Source organism: Pieris napi, chromosome 23 (assembly GCF_905475465.1).
Source record: "Pieris napi chromosome 23, ilPieNapi1.2, whole genome shotgun sequence".
Classification (NCBI taxonomy): domain Eukaryota; kingdom Metazoa; phylum Arthropoda; class Insecta; order Lepidoptera; family Pieridae; genus Pieris; species Pieris napi.
The window spans coordinates 3,121,333-3,136,176 of record NC_062256.1 but is presented as its reverse complement, the minus strand read 5'-3'; the positions used below and the strand labels follow the sequence as shown (position 1 = coordinate 3,136,176).

The following is a 14,844-nucleotide window of genomic DNA, read 5'->3' as shown; positions in this document are numbered from 1 at the left end:
AAAAAAAATATTGCTTTGAGTAACAGGTACAAGAAGATCTCAAGTAAAAAATCTAAACAATATTTTTATATCCATCAACAGCAAAATAATTAGGTCGAAAATCAACCAATAGATGAAATTTTTTATTATACGGGGTAATTGGAAATCTTCAAATACATAGATTCTTTAATCATTACTGCCGCGAGATAGACTCTCGTAGAGAAAACTCATCACTCTTTGATCTTTCTTTAATAGATTTGCACCATCGTAATTATAGAAATACCTTGTTGTTATGATAGGAAGTTTATATTATTATGTTAATAGTACATCTAAATCAATATAGTTATATTTATACCGTAACTAAGAATAATAATTGCTATATACTTATGCTTTGATTAAGAATATTGGCAAGTAAATAAAATAGTTATATAAACAATAACGGCTTTAGCTAAAGCCCTGACTTTAATTCTTCATAATCATCATAGCGTTGTGTTTTATACTGTACTTTATACATCCACCAGCAGATAACAAACACGTCTTCATTATACAATGCTGTATGTTTTCCGGAGGCACATCAATATGACGGTTTTACATAACAATAAAACCGATATTATGTGCCGAGAAGGAAAACATACAGCATTGTAGGAAGCTCTTCCTGGTGAAGACTCTATGACTGTGGAAATGACAACGTCCTAGCTGGTTAAGATAAGTATGAAGTTGAGGCGATTACAGCGCCATCTATTCTATCTAAGCGGAACTATTTCACTCGGTATGTATCGCACTTCATGGCTAAGTATACATTGCTTCTTCATTATACAATGCTGTATGTTTTCCTTCTCGGCACATAATATCGGTTTTATTGTTATGTAAAACCGTCATATTATTCGGTAGTTATATGAAATTGTTGGGAAGTAAAATTAATCTGTAATTGACCAAAGAAGTTTGAATGATAACTAAGTTAGTGTAGTACAATCTACCGAATAATAATATTATAATAATAATAATAATACGTTAAATTGTAAGCAGTACGCTGAGGTTCACAATCTTTCGACAGTTTATAATCTCGCGAGATAGATTACAATCTAACGGTGTTTACAATTTTACGTCAACATATACAATTTGGTTATTTTTCTAATAGTTACTAACGCAAAAACCAGTTTACACTTCTGTTTTACACAAATAATGTTTTATAATTTACCTTAAGAACAATGTAGGAATCCCCTGCATAGAAGTTTCCATACTGATGCTTCGGAACGGCAACGGGTTCGAAGTCCTGAGAAACAAAAATACTAATTACAAAAAAAGTAGCGTATCTTGAATCCCATTAGATTACTGTATCTATACCCATTACTCTGTAATTCCAATAGTGATACAAACAGGGAGGACCGCTCTCAATAATGAGTTTATATGATCCTAAAGATGTGACTTCAGCGCTACGGATATTGAGAGTATAAAATCGAATTTGTTTACAAAACCGGCGGTTTCATTCTCGCTATTGGACGTAGTAACAGCTGTTTCTTGATATTTTTCTCAATAGGCAAGTAGGTGAGCCTGTGCGACATATTTCGTATTGTGTATGAGGCCAGCCCTGCGATTCTGTAACTCACTTTTCGTTTTTCTTCACCATACGAGAGAGTGTTAGTTATTTAAACCTTGGAACATGTTATTTTCCTTCGTCTTAGGAGTAGATAATTTTTAACAAGCTCCATTTTTCTACTTACATTGAGAATAAATCGCAATTTATTTTTAGGTATATAAATATTTTAAAGTTTTTAAGTTGGATAATCGGTGTGGGTATTATTTATTTATTAAAACTTCGTTGCATTACAATATAAAAATTTAACATAAATAAATGTAAAAGGAGGCAACTGGCCTTATCGCTTTCGAGCGATCTCTTCCAGGCAACCACTGTGAGAAAAGAAAAAATGTAATAATTAAATTAGGCAAGAAGCGCAAAAATCCATATTACATATGGTTATGAAGAAAAAAAAACTAAACAGGAACAAAAAACAAACTAAACTACTAACTGAAAAATAAAAATATTACGTTCTATCACAGTAGCAACTGTTAAGGTAGAAAAATGATGTGGAATAAATAAATAAATATACGTGGACAACTCAGCTTCGATTGCCTCCTTTAGGGCCGATTTACATTATCTTAGTGTTTAGCAGAGTGCTTTAGGATAGTACTTTAGTTGAAACATGTAAACACTACTTGCTTTAGTACGGTTCTACTTGACTTTCAAGTTGAATCAAATAGAATCGCTTTTTATTTTTGTTTCAAGTGATACCCCTCCCGCGCCCGCGCAACCCCCGAGATCTTCCCTCGTTGTGTGTAAACACGTAATTTAGTAAAATCTTTAGGAGAGTGCACAAGTGCCGTGAAATGCATGCGTGTTTTTTTATTTTTAAAGATGGCTAAATGGTCGGAAGATACAACTATCAAATTTGTGTCTGAATATGTTGTTCACGAATGTTTGTGGAACGTTAAAAACAATTTATACAAAACAAACAGGGTAGGCATTCGGCATACACTGCCTTAAAAGAAGCTATTTTATTTATTATTTATATTAAGTTTATTTATTTCGAATAAAATCTCGTCTTCTATTTTTTCCATAACTATAGTTAGTATTTTGCGTAGAATAGAGCTATTTGCCGACGTCGTTGCGCGTTCATTGTAGCGCTGTATTGATACTCTACTGGAAGAAATGTAAACGTTCATTCGCAACGCACTAAAGCACTAAAGAACTTGCCTTTCAACTTGTACTAAAATACTCTCCTAAACACTAAGATCATGTAAATCGGCCCTTGGGACTGGCATTAGGCATACGTAAGCATAATATGTCATTGAAACCTTTCTTGTGTCAAGAGACTTCTGAATGTCAAAAATTGGATACTTTAAAATATTTTCCTTGTAAAAATTTAATTAAATCACGTTTATATCGTGTGGTCTTAGATTTCTTGTTACACGCCAACACGTCCCAAAATAAACCACATAAAACTGTAAGACAAGATGCAAACGAAATAACGATTTCAATGTGTTGACGTAAACTTTCCAAGATATAATTAGGTTTATTGAGTTCGCAACGAGGGCATCCAATGTACTCTCAATACTCTTGCAACTTTATGGTCTAAGATCCCGCTATACAACGACCTTCACCGAGATGCTTATTTAATGAAACTTATTTTATATACAATTTAATATGTCAATAAATATAATCCATATGGGTTGCCTAGCAAATTTCAGTCCAGAGTATGTTTAATTAATTTAAAAAAAAAATATTTTTTTAAACATTTCACCGGTATGATTATTAGATAAATTCTTTACCAATCGAAAGTATGAAGCCCATAGAATATGCAAACGTTAGGTTGTTTTTAATCAATTAATTATTTATGGGTATATTTTTTATGTGGCAATAAAGTATATATACATCTTTAGTATAAAAGAAGGTTATAGTGATACATATATAATACTACCCTGATTAAAAATATTGATTGAAAAAAGTTCAAAAAATTCACTACATGCAAATTATAAAAAAATTTTTTTTTTAAATATTAATTAAACATACTCTGGACTGAAATTTGCTAGGCAACCCATATGGATTATATTTATTGACATATTAAATTAAATATAAAATAAGTTTCATTAAATAAGCATCTCGGTGAAGGTCGTTGTATAGCGGGATCTTATACTATTATGAAGAAAAAGTATTAAACAATATAGAATCTGAATAAAAGAATACTTCAGTTGGCAGCTCCACAAAAAGTACCTACTAAAGAATATCGTTACCATGGTAACCGGTACGGCTCTAACCTTCGTTTTATTTCAAGAAAATAATAATGTAGACTCTATGTACTAGAGTTGCTTTTTTACTTTTTTTGGTAAAACAAATGAGGTTGACATACCTCTACTCTCCAAATCTCCAAACCCGCAGATTTACCGGCATTTTCAAACGCTTGATGCAGTTTTGGCATTCTGTAACAAAGGTAGAGGATCACCTAAAAAGTCATTATAAACATGCATTTACAATGTATAAATCTCAATATATATATCTTTATACATATATATAATTCTTCTGTGAGTGTGTATGTCACTGAACTTCTCTCAAACGACTGGACCGATTTTGATGAAATTTTTTGTGTGTGGATCTGGGAATGGTTTAGATTCACAAATCAGCCCGCCAGATGGCGCTGCAGTCGGTACTTTCATACTTTGCTTTACTAATCGCTTGAAATATCATGCAGGACAACGTCTGTCGGGTCCACTAGTATGTATATAAAATTCTCGTGTCACAATTTTCGTTCCCATACCCCTGCGAAACAGCTCGACCGATTCTTATGAATTTTTTTATGCATATTCAGTAAGTCTGAGAATCGGCTACTATCTATCTTTCCAACCCCTAAGTTATAAGGGGTGTCCATCCCAAAAAACATTTTTTTATTTTTTAGACATAATTTTAATTTTTAATAATAAATAAATAATTGCGCGCGTACATAAGAACACGCACCTTTTTTTATTTAAAAATTGTAAATATTGTTAATAAATAAAATAATATAAATGTAATTAAAATAAATATATATTATTAAATAATACATTTATAATGGCTACTCGCCCATAGTTAAATTAACAACAATTCATTTTATTTCAATTCTAAGTTATTATTATATGTTTATTTCCAACTCACAAATATACAGTATTTAAAATTTTCTGAATAATAATAATAATCAAAAAATTCAAACAAATTCAAAAAGTTTGGTCGCTGTGGCAGTGTACCTTTATCATTAGTTATTTAATTAGTAACTAATTAATTCATTTTATCCTAGTAGGTTCGTCATAATTAATACTATTATTGTAACTAAAATAAACTAATAAATATTACTCCTCAAAGTGTTACGAACAAAAATAGTCCGACTTGACTCAATATTTTCACATGCAAACAATAGATAAAGCGATAAAAATGTTAATTATGTTACTGTGTAAACAAATAAATGATTGTTTGTATAAACAAGCTTATGAATAACCTAATTTCGTAGCGATGACTTTGGCTGATCTTTTATTAGTTCATTTAAAATATGATTAACAAAAACCGAAACTCCAGAATTCTTAAGTAAGTGAAAAAGATTACTTCGTGTTTTTTTTATTCTATAATTCAGATATACTGAATGTATTTGAAGTATAAAACTTAGGGTCAAGAGCGGTACGGTATAGGCCTGGTAAAGTTCTCGTAAATATATAAGATGCAGTTGCATTACCCACATAAGATAACGTTACTCGTGATAATAGTAATCTATATATATAAAAATGAAACCCGTTTTCCGTTGTCACGACATAACATGAAAACGGCTTGACCGATTTGTCTGATTCTTTTTTTATAATATTCCTTGAAGTACGAGGATGGTTCTTACGGAGAGAAAAATTTAAAAAAAATGAGTGAAAACGTCTAAATACAACACTTTTCTATATTCCCATACAAAATATTCGTAATAATATTTAAAGGCAATTTGAACTTTAATACCATATCATAAAGTTCAAGTGTTAGTGGAGGGGTTCCGAGAAGGTAAATTTTAATTTTTTGACAATATGTATTTGTTGTATTATCAACTTTATTTTTTTTATCTTACTAGCTAGACCGGTGTCCCGAATAGCAGAATAAGAATTTAAAAAAAATAAAGAATCGACTGTTAGGCGGTACGATGTTCGCCAGGCCAGCTAGTAACTAATAATAGTATTAATAATTATTATGAAATTATGAAGAATTATTAGTCTTTTGTATTGCATCGCAATTCATAAATCAGTGAGATTAGCTTTTAAGTTTTTAGTTTTTTATATATTTTTTTTTGTTTGATTTTAGAATAATTAATTTTTTTATAAGATGCGTTTGGTTATGCGCTTCTTACACTTTACCCATGATATTTCTCTTTAAGTTTTTTCCTTACTAGGGTTGCCTGGAATAGATCGTTTGTTAGCGATAAGGCCGTCCGTTGTATGCCTTATAATTTTTATGTTATTCGTTTTTCTTAAAATATAACGAAGTGTAAATAAATAAATAATTAAATAGTCCAGTTAAACAATTGAACTACAACATGACAGCGTCCTTCACGCATTATTCATGGCAGTACGCAATGGAGGTCGCGATTTTACTAACGGACTTAGCAATGGGATTTATTTATGTATAAGAACCAGATCTTCATAAAAGTATAGTTTATTTTATGTAATAGGTCAACTGAAGTGAAGATTAAGTGTTCATACAAAATATAATATAATAATATTTTTTAAAGGCAAATATGGAAAATTGTAATTTGAAAAAAATATTGTTCAATTCTCGGTATAAGTGGCTCACAGCTTACACGTTTGTTAACAAACTAAAATATATATTTTTCTTCAATAGTTAAGAAAAATCTAAAAATAAATCAAGCGATTTTAGGTTCTATCAACCTATAAAGGCCCTGTATCTTTTTCATTATCTAATCAATCTAATAGACAAGTAGGTGATCAGCCTCCTGTGCCTGACACACGCCGTCGACTTTTTGGGTCTAAGGCAAGCCGATTTCCTCACGATGTTTTCCTTTACAGTTCTAGCGAAAGTTAAATGCGCATAGAAAGAAAGTCTATCAATGTCAAGTATTTCAATCTCCGGTGCACAGCCGGGGATCGCACCCACGATCTAAGGGATGAGAGTCGCACGCTGAAGCCACTAGGCCAACATTGCTCAAAGAAAAATATATTTTGACGAAATCTTCCCTTCATTTGACCTATTACAAAAACAATCTATACTTTTATAAAGATGTACTCATTCCCAAGTTTCAAAAGCAGCAAAATTTTCCAAATTCCTTCTGCAAAAACCAACTTAGGAGTTCTCTTTCGAATTCTTCGTGATTTTAACGGAATAACAGTACTTATCTGGACTGGATATTCGGTATTGGGCTGATTGGTTTTAAAGGAAGCATTGTTAAGTGTCTATCTCTAACGTAATCCGTTGTTTTGCTGATAATTTTTATTTCTGCTTCGAAAACATTTCTGGTGTTTTAATTTGGTCTTTAATTGTACTTTTTAATTTTTACTGTGACATTTATGTTTTACCTAAATTGTCGTACATAGATAAAAGCGTTGGTAACATATACCGTAGATTTAGTACTATTTATGTGGTAAACTTTAATAAATAAATATGTAGTACTTCTATGTATATATGTATCCCCTTTGCCGTTAATGATACCAATACTTCCATTGCCATAAATAAAGCGCAATGGACGCTGTCATGTTGCAGATCAATTATATAACTATTCGTAATTTAATAATAATACTATGTAATAATAATAAGTAAAATTAATAGTATTTGTATTATTAATTATTAAAATAATACAACTATAAGTTCTCTAATTGGAAAACTGGATAAATGTTACAAAATCCTTGGAGTCATTATCTCATCTTGAGATGAGATAATGACTCCATCAGAGCAGTATTGTTTTTATATACATAAATCTACTACATCATTAGTAGGAGGATAATGTAGCCATTATTTTCAAGTGCTAACACTAAACACATGCCAATGATGTTATCACTGATAATGCCTTCAATGATAGTACAAGTACACAGTTATATATTTAAAGAATAAACTCAAACTCAGAATAACTTCATTCATATAGGTAACCAAGTACACTTATGAACGTAAACAGAAAATGATGTTAAATTGATTCTAAATTTACATTTCCTAACAGTTCGCAAGTCAAAGGCGTAGAGCGGGCAAGAAGAACTGGCAAGAAACTCTCCGCCACTCCTTAATCGCCAAGTTTTGAGTCATACAAATTGTTTGAACTGGAGCAAATCAATCCCAAGGATTAGGATTATTTAAGTATTCGTCAAATTTATTAAAAGCTTTATTGATAACTTTTAATTTAAATTCAGTGACACGCTGACCATTACTGATAAGAACTTGGAATGGATAAACATCGCGTTTGTAGTAAAGTTTTGTTTTAATGTAATTTTTCGTATATAATATGACCTTACTATTTATTTTTTAATACTCTTATTCTTGTGCATGCTTTCGAAGAAATCTCTTGTACGAAATATTCTAGAACTCTCCTTTTGCACAGTAAAAACATCTCGCTTCAAATGTGTACACCAAATGAAATAGAATCTAATTTCTCGTATGGTCAAAATGCATTAATAATTGACGTTCAAGAGTCAGACTTAGCTCTGTCTTGTTTCTGAATCCTAAACTAATAGTCTATGGTAAGAGCGTATCAATTCTTAAAAGGCCGGCAACGCAGTTGCGAGCCTTCTGGCAATGTGAGTGTCCATGGGCGGTATCACTTAACATCAGTTGCGCTTCCTGCCCTTGCCTCCTATTACATTAAAAACAAGGTCTAGGCGCTTATGTCTATGTCAAATCCAATTCGTTTATGACACATGGGATTCTAAGCGCTGCGACTCTAAATTTTACCCATCATACTGAGAAACCATTATCTAATATATAATTTAAAACATACCTAGAGCATATTATTTATTTATTTTCGAAGAAGACAAAAATTATATTCTACGTTTGTAGAAAAAACGACACAAACAATAGAAAAAACTAAAATGTTGACTATAGCTAGCTTCAGGGTGTCGGTTTTCTGTCACGGTGTGCGCGCGCGCAAATTTTCTCTCATCATTTCTCCCTAACGCGCCAAAAGAAGTATAACTTCTAAAACCTTATTACACATAATAAAATAGGAGGTTTAGTTAAAATAGCAAGTGCACTAGCCCCCCACACTAGAATTCCCTGCTAGTGGGCTAGTAGTCTCTTTCATTTGACATATTGTTACGAGCTAGGGGATCGGATCGAAAACGCCGTAGATCTCTTCAGGGGTTTATTTACAAATAGATCGACGAGGAATTTGTTTACACCAAGATAAACGCAAATTACGCGCAGAAATACACTAACTATTTTGTGTGTGGTAAACACACAAAATTCTGTCACTAATTACTTTAATTACGCGCTTGGACACAGTATTTTATCACTTGTCTTCACTATTCGCACTTTATCTCTTCAAATTGATTGATCGCGTTTCGGCTCGCTTATATATGTCTGGGAATAATCTTGAACGATGTTCGAGAACTCTCTAGGCAGGATTGGTACTGAGTAGCGGTTGTTCAATTCTAGAACGTACGTACTCTTTGTCTCTTTCTCACATTACTCCATTCTTGTCGTACGGCGTTCTAGAGTGTTCAGTCTGGCTTCGAGAAGGTTCCGATGTTCCCTCTTTCTCGCCTACCATTCCGTCCTTGCCCCACACTAGAAAATTCGGTCTAGAATATTTCATCATCAAAGAGGTATAACTAGTCCTGAAAACGGCTTTCTTGAAAAGTGTACCACTTGACTACACTTGTTCTCTCTGTCTCTAACTGGTGAGTCAACCCATCTTTGTAACAATATTAACGGTACTTGACGTAATAAATTCTACATAACACTTACAATTTTATGATTAATCTACTGTTGTATAATAAGAATACTTTCTGTTTCAGAATAGGACAGCTTGAGAAGATGTTTTTTATGTTATTAAATGTATGGAGTGTGAGTTTTGAAAGGTTAGTGAAAAATTTTGTTTTTATGAAAGTGGTTACAGATGAATGGGCCTCTGAAAAAGAAAAAGTGCGTTTTTTGGGTTGCGTATAAGTAGGTTTGCGTCGTGTAAGATTGGTATTTGTTTTCAAAAAAATCAGCATATTACCATTAAGTATAGTTGTCTAATCGTTACAAGTTTTGTTTAATTTTACAATTTTCAAGTTGAGTGACAAAAGTCTGTTAATGCGTCATATAATTTTAAGTTTCCTACCCAGACAATCCTCAAAGGGACAGACTATAAAGCGTGTCTATATACTATGTAACATAGATAATAGACGCACCCTCCGCGCGCCCTTTTTAGGTCAATCTATTGATCCAATTCAATTACGATATAGTTCTAGTTAGTGTAAAATTGTTAATAAAATTTCTATCGAATTTAAAAAGCTCAAAGCTCAAAAGTTGGGAATCAAAATACAACATAAAGGGTTCCTTTTGATTTTTATATCTAAGAGATTGAATGTTTTCTGTGTAAATATAAAAAAACATATTTTAATAATATTATTTTTTTAAAATTAAAAAAAAAATTACACAAAAAAAAATTTTTTAACAAAAGGAACAAAATATTTCGTATTTAATGTTAATAGTACAGTGAAGTATAAGGCCTTAATAAATTTATCAAAATATATTAACTTCGGTCCAGTGCACACGAGAAAGCAACCAGCTCATCGAATGTTACTTTCACGAAAAGATTTAGAATTTTACATAGTACAGAGCATTATTTAAATCAAATCAAAATCTTTTATTCATATAGGTAACACAATGTACACTTATAAACGTCAAAAAAGAAATTAGACCAGTGCAGATAGCCTTCAAAATAAATAAAAAGTGAAAAAAATTACAGTAGGATGAAACCCATTAGAAAGGCAGGGGAATATGATCAAAATGAAAGGAAAAATAAATTACGGTCGATCTGAGGTCGGGAAGGGGTGGGGGGGGAGTTTTAAGGGTAAAAAACGGTTTATCTCGATTTCCGGCAAAACTACAAGTCTTATCGAAGAAAGTTAAATGGCAAAGTTGGAGGTAATAAAAAGATCTAAAACTTTTGTATTTACACATTTTTCACATAACCTCAAAATTTATGTGAAAAATTAAAAAAACCAAGTTTTTGGTTTTTTATTTTTATCTTTAACAACAATATTTTTTTTTTAACGAAATTTGGTGAAAACTTACCTTTCTATGTCCCAAATACACTGTAATTTATTTGATTAAAAATATTTATTTGTTCGCCTTCTTTTGAATTAATATCGAAAAAACACCCTAATTTTCATTCGAAAATTCTGACGTCAAAATTTCAGCTTTTTTCAAAGGGTTGGTGTGCTTTCAGTTCGTTGAAATCTCTACTTTCCTATGGTAAAAAAATATATATATATTGCCATAGAAAATCTTCTCAGAAAATGCAAAACATTGTATGCAGTAACGCCCAGACCCGTCATACCCTTCCCTACTTCTCTATGAATCTTCTTTAAATTATAATCAGATGCCTATTTATTACTATTTTAAGATAACTTATATATACCTGAGTGACCTAAAAAAACAAGTTTAGCCTTTAGATGGGCTAAAATTTTCGTATTTCATAGAGAAGTAAGGAAGGGGATGACAGGTCTGGGCGTTACTGCATACGATTTTTTGCGTTTTCTGAGAAGATTTACTATGGTAATATATATATATTTTTTTACCATAGGAAAGTAGAGATTTCAACGAACTGAAAGCACACCAACCCTTTGAAAAAAGCTGAAATTTTGACGTCAGAATTTTCGAATGAAAATTAGGGTGTTTTTTCGATATTAATTCAAAATAAGGCGAACAAATAAATATTTTTAATCAAATAAATTACAGTGTATTTGGGACATAGAAAGGTAAGTTTTCACCAAATTTCGTTAAAAAAAAAATATTGTTGTTAAAGATAAAAATAAAAAACCAAAAACTTGGTTTTTTGAATTTTTCACATAAATTTTGAGGTTATGTGAAAAATGTGTAAATACAAAAGTTTTAGATCTTTTTATTACCTCCAACTTTGCCATTTAACTTTCTTCGATAGGACTTGTAGTTTTGCCGGAAATCGAGATAAACCGTTTTTTACCCTTAAAACTCCCCCCCCCACCCCTTCCCGACCTCAGATCGACCGTAATTTATTTTTCCTTTCATTTTGATCATATTCCCCTGCCTTTCTAATGGGTTTCATCCTACTGTAATTTTTTTTGGTTTCAAAAATTATCGGCACTGGTCTAAATATATATTAAATGCTTCTAATTTTACATTTACTGCCAGTTCTCAAGGGCGTAGAACGGATGAAAAGAACTGGCAATGAACTCTCCGCAACTCTTTTTAACCGCCAAGTTTTTTGTTTTACACAATGTTTGTAGGGAGCTGCAACCATTACACATGACATCTTAAGTAATTAATAGTTAATTAATCATAATAAAATAAATTAAAAACAAAGATTTGTCCTTATCAGCAGGAGGCATGGTGAAATAGGAGCACGCACTTACATTTTCGTGGGAACAACACGCAAAAAAAAATATAATAAATACAAATTATATAAAATATATATAACTAATTAAAATTGCTAGTCCAAAAGCTGTCAAATTCGACTCTCACACACGCATACGTTCTCTTTTATAGATTTTTTTTATTTTGAAAGAATTTTTAGTTCTTCAAAAGTATATCACTTATTGTTAAGACTTAAATATGCTAAAAACTATACTATAGCGGGATATTGTCTGATGATACGGGTAAAACTAATTCTATTACCCGTTATAATAAACGATTATTTTTAATTATAGCTAGATTATTGTTTTATTTTTAACTTTTACCGACATTTAAATCAAAGATAAAATAAACCGTAAAAAAACTCTGTCGTATTATGTTTATAGGTTATTAATACATTGTGTATTAATTTAATTCAAACATTTTGCAAGATAACTTACATGACGTCTCACACAAACAAAACACTGTCGCAAACTGTTAACCACGGACTACGGAGCCTGCGCCGGGCTCAATGTCATTGTCAAAATGAATCATCGCGCGTAACCGTTGACTTGTTGATATAGGTTATGTTTAAAATGTCTAGGTAAATGTTTTGTTTGATGTTGTATAGGGATTTAGAGCTACTTTAAGTAATATCTATATATCCTTGTCAGTATTGTTGTTTTTAAAGTTTTTGAAGTGAAAACTTCTTTAGCATGTGATTTGAAATAGTCAGATACATAAATTTATAAGATTTAACGTGGGAGAAAAGGAGATAGGAAGCATTATACAGTGTATAAACTTAAAATAAATAAAGAAACAAAGTATAATTTACATATTAATTATAAAAACTTTTTTAATCGTTGTAGTTTTTAATCAAAATTAATAATTGATATTAAACTTAAAAATTTAAACTACAATGAAACCAAAACTTTAGAATTTTTCACTTGTACCACGTATGAATTGCAATGTTTTTTTTAATACATATAATACCTACATAGTAGCCTATCAGTTACGGGATCAGGCAGATCTGCGGCCGAGAAGCTTGGCAGCAAGGTAGTGTAAATTCTCCCCTTTCCTAAAAAGGGACTTTACTTGCTCCAGGTTAGGTCTGGCGGGCTTGAACCAAGTTTACAGGATAAATGTATGGCAGCTTTACGTCCAATGGGTGTATGGCTCACACAATACAGTACGAGTTTTTGGTGCTTCTATTTTTTCCGTCTCCATTTCGTTTGGTTTTTGGAACATTGTTTATTGTTCATGATCTAAGAAAATATTTTGAATTAACCATTAATTAATTTGAACCGGATATCTCAGTAAGAGTGTCAACTTATAGCAACTTATTTAGATGCAGCCGCAAGATCTAATCAAATATATACATGTAAAGAGTGTTCTGTTTCATTAGGAATGAGTTGGCCAAATCATTGTGACGACAGTGTTTCATGGTGGACTCCGTAGCAAAGATTATTTAATACACACAATAAAGTAGATAGAATTAGGAATGGCTTGTAATAATTGTACATGATGTAGGTAATTTAATTTGTGTGGGCAATTAGATTAGCTGCGTTTTACACGCACAGCTCTGGGGTCACCGGCACTGTCTACCAGACGCCAACTTAAATATTTAATTAGCGCCTGTGCATTGGAACCCCATGGCCCAAGAGTCTATATCCAATGGGAACAAAATCGAAGTTGGAGAAAAGCCTTTTAAATTTGAGACGTTTATTTTTTCCGCTTGCTCAGCGGCCGTCCCCGCTTTTTTGCTTGTCCGGGAGGCTTTTTAACCACCATTTTGCAACGGCTAAATTACTTTTTAACAATCACAAAATTATGGTATATAAAAGGCACAAAAGTCTTGCAAAAGAAAGAACATAGGTTACAGATACCGGCATACATTTTAAACAAATGTCCTTGCCTGCGCAGAAGCGATTTTTAGGTATCACTAGGCGGCGGGCGGTGGGAGAGTGACGTGTCGATTGCGTGATTGGTGAATCAGTTGACGTTTATCTGTACGATGCGCAAACTTTCCCCCACTCACTTGTTTAATGCTCAAGAAATTTGCCGGTGTCTGTATCAATTTTGGAGGATACCAGTCCTCATGATTTCTTTAACGTATGCACAAGACCGGATGCACTAGCAAGCCTTTTTCCAGTGCTAGTGTCCGAGGGCCATATCAGGTGAGCCTCCAGCCCGTTGGCTTCCTGTTTTATAAAAAACTGTTATATCATTCATAAACAATTAATCTTTAAACACATGAATTTAATGTTAACACACACACACTCATTACGCTGACAGCTATAAAGATACTTCTATATCCTACAATCTTATAGTATTGTATCGTATAGTTAAGTGGAATAAACTTTTAACACTCCTTATCACATGATCTCACTGATAACACCGATAAAACTTTATAAACCTTCACTTGTCTGATAAGGATATACCTGAAATTATTGGAAAAATTAAGTTAATTCCTTATCAGTGGGATAAACAGAGTTCCTTATTATTCATAATTGTTATAAAATAGATAGGACGCAGTAATGACACTCAATGTATCAATGAATCTATCAAGAAGATTAATTTTCAACACACAAATATTAATAATAATAACACAGTATTTTCAATATTAAGAATATTGTTATTTAATTAATAATAAAATTCGTATCTTTATTTAAGAAGCTCAAAATTTTATCTCTTCCATGTATTTATATTTTAGAGATATCCATATTCGTGCACAGAAACATACATATTTTTAAGTCGAAGTAAGAAGTAGATATGGGGAGAAATTGGCTATGCCA

The 14,844-nt window shown here is 31.9% G+C and overlaps 1 protein-coding gene across 1 annotated transcript in view; it reads right to left on the bottom strand.

Annotated features, from left to right (window-relative positions):
• Positions 1-12,596, bottom strand: part of LOC125061318 (gelsolin-like) — a 29,186-nt gene extending 16,590 nt beyond the window's left edge. Inside the window, exons 1-3 of the mRNA XM_047666701.1 lie at positions 12,511-12,596; positions 3,885-3,954; positions 1,178-1,252 (exon numbers count right to left, since the gene is read on the bottom strand). Of these exons, the coding sequence (XP_047522657.1) occupies positions 1,178-1,252; positions 3,885-3,953 (144 nt within the window). The 5' untranslated portion in view covers position 3,954; positions 12,511-12,596. The remainder of the gene's footprint in view (positions 1-1,177; positions 1,253-3,884; positions 3,955-12,510) is intronic.
• Positions 12,597-14,844: the final 2,248 nt, after the last annotated feature.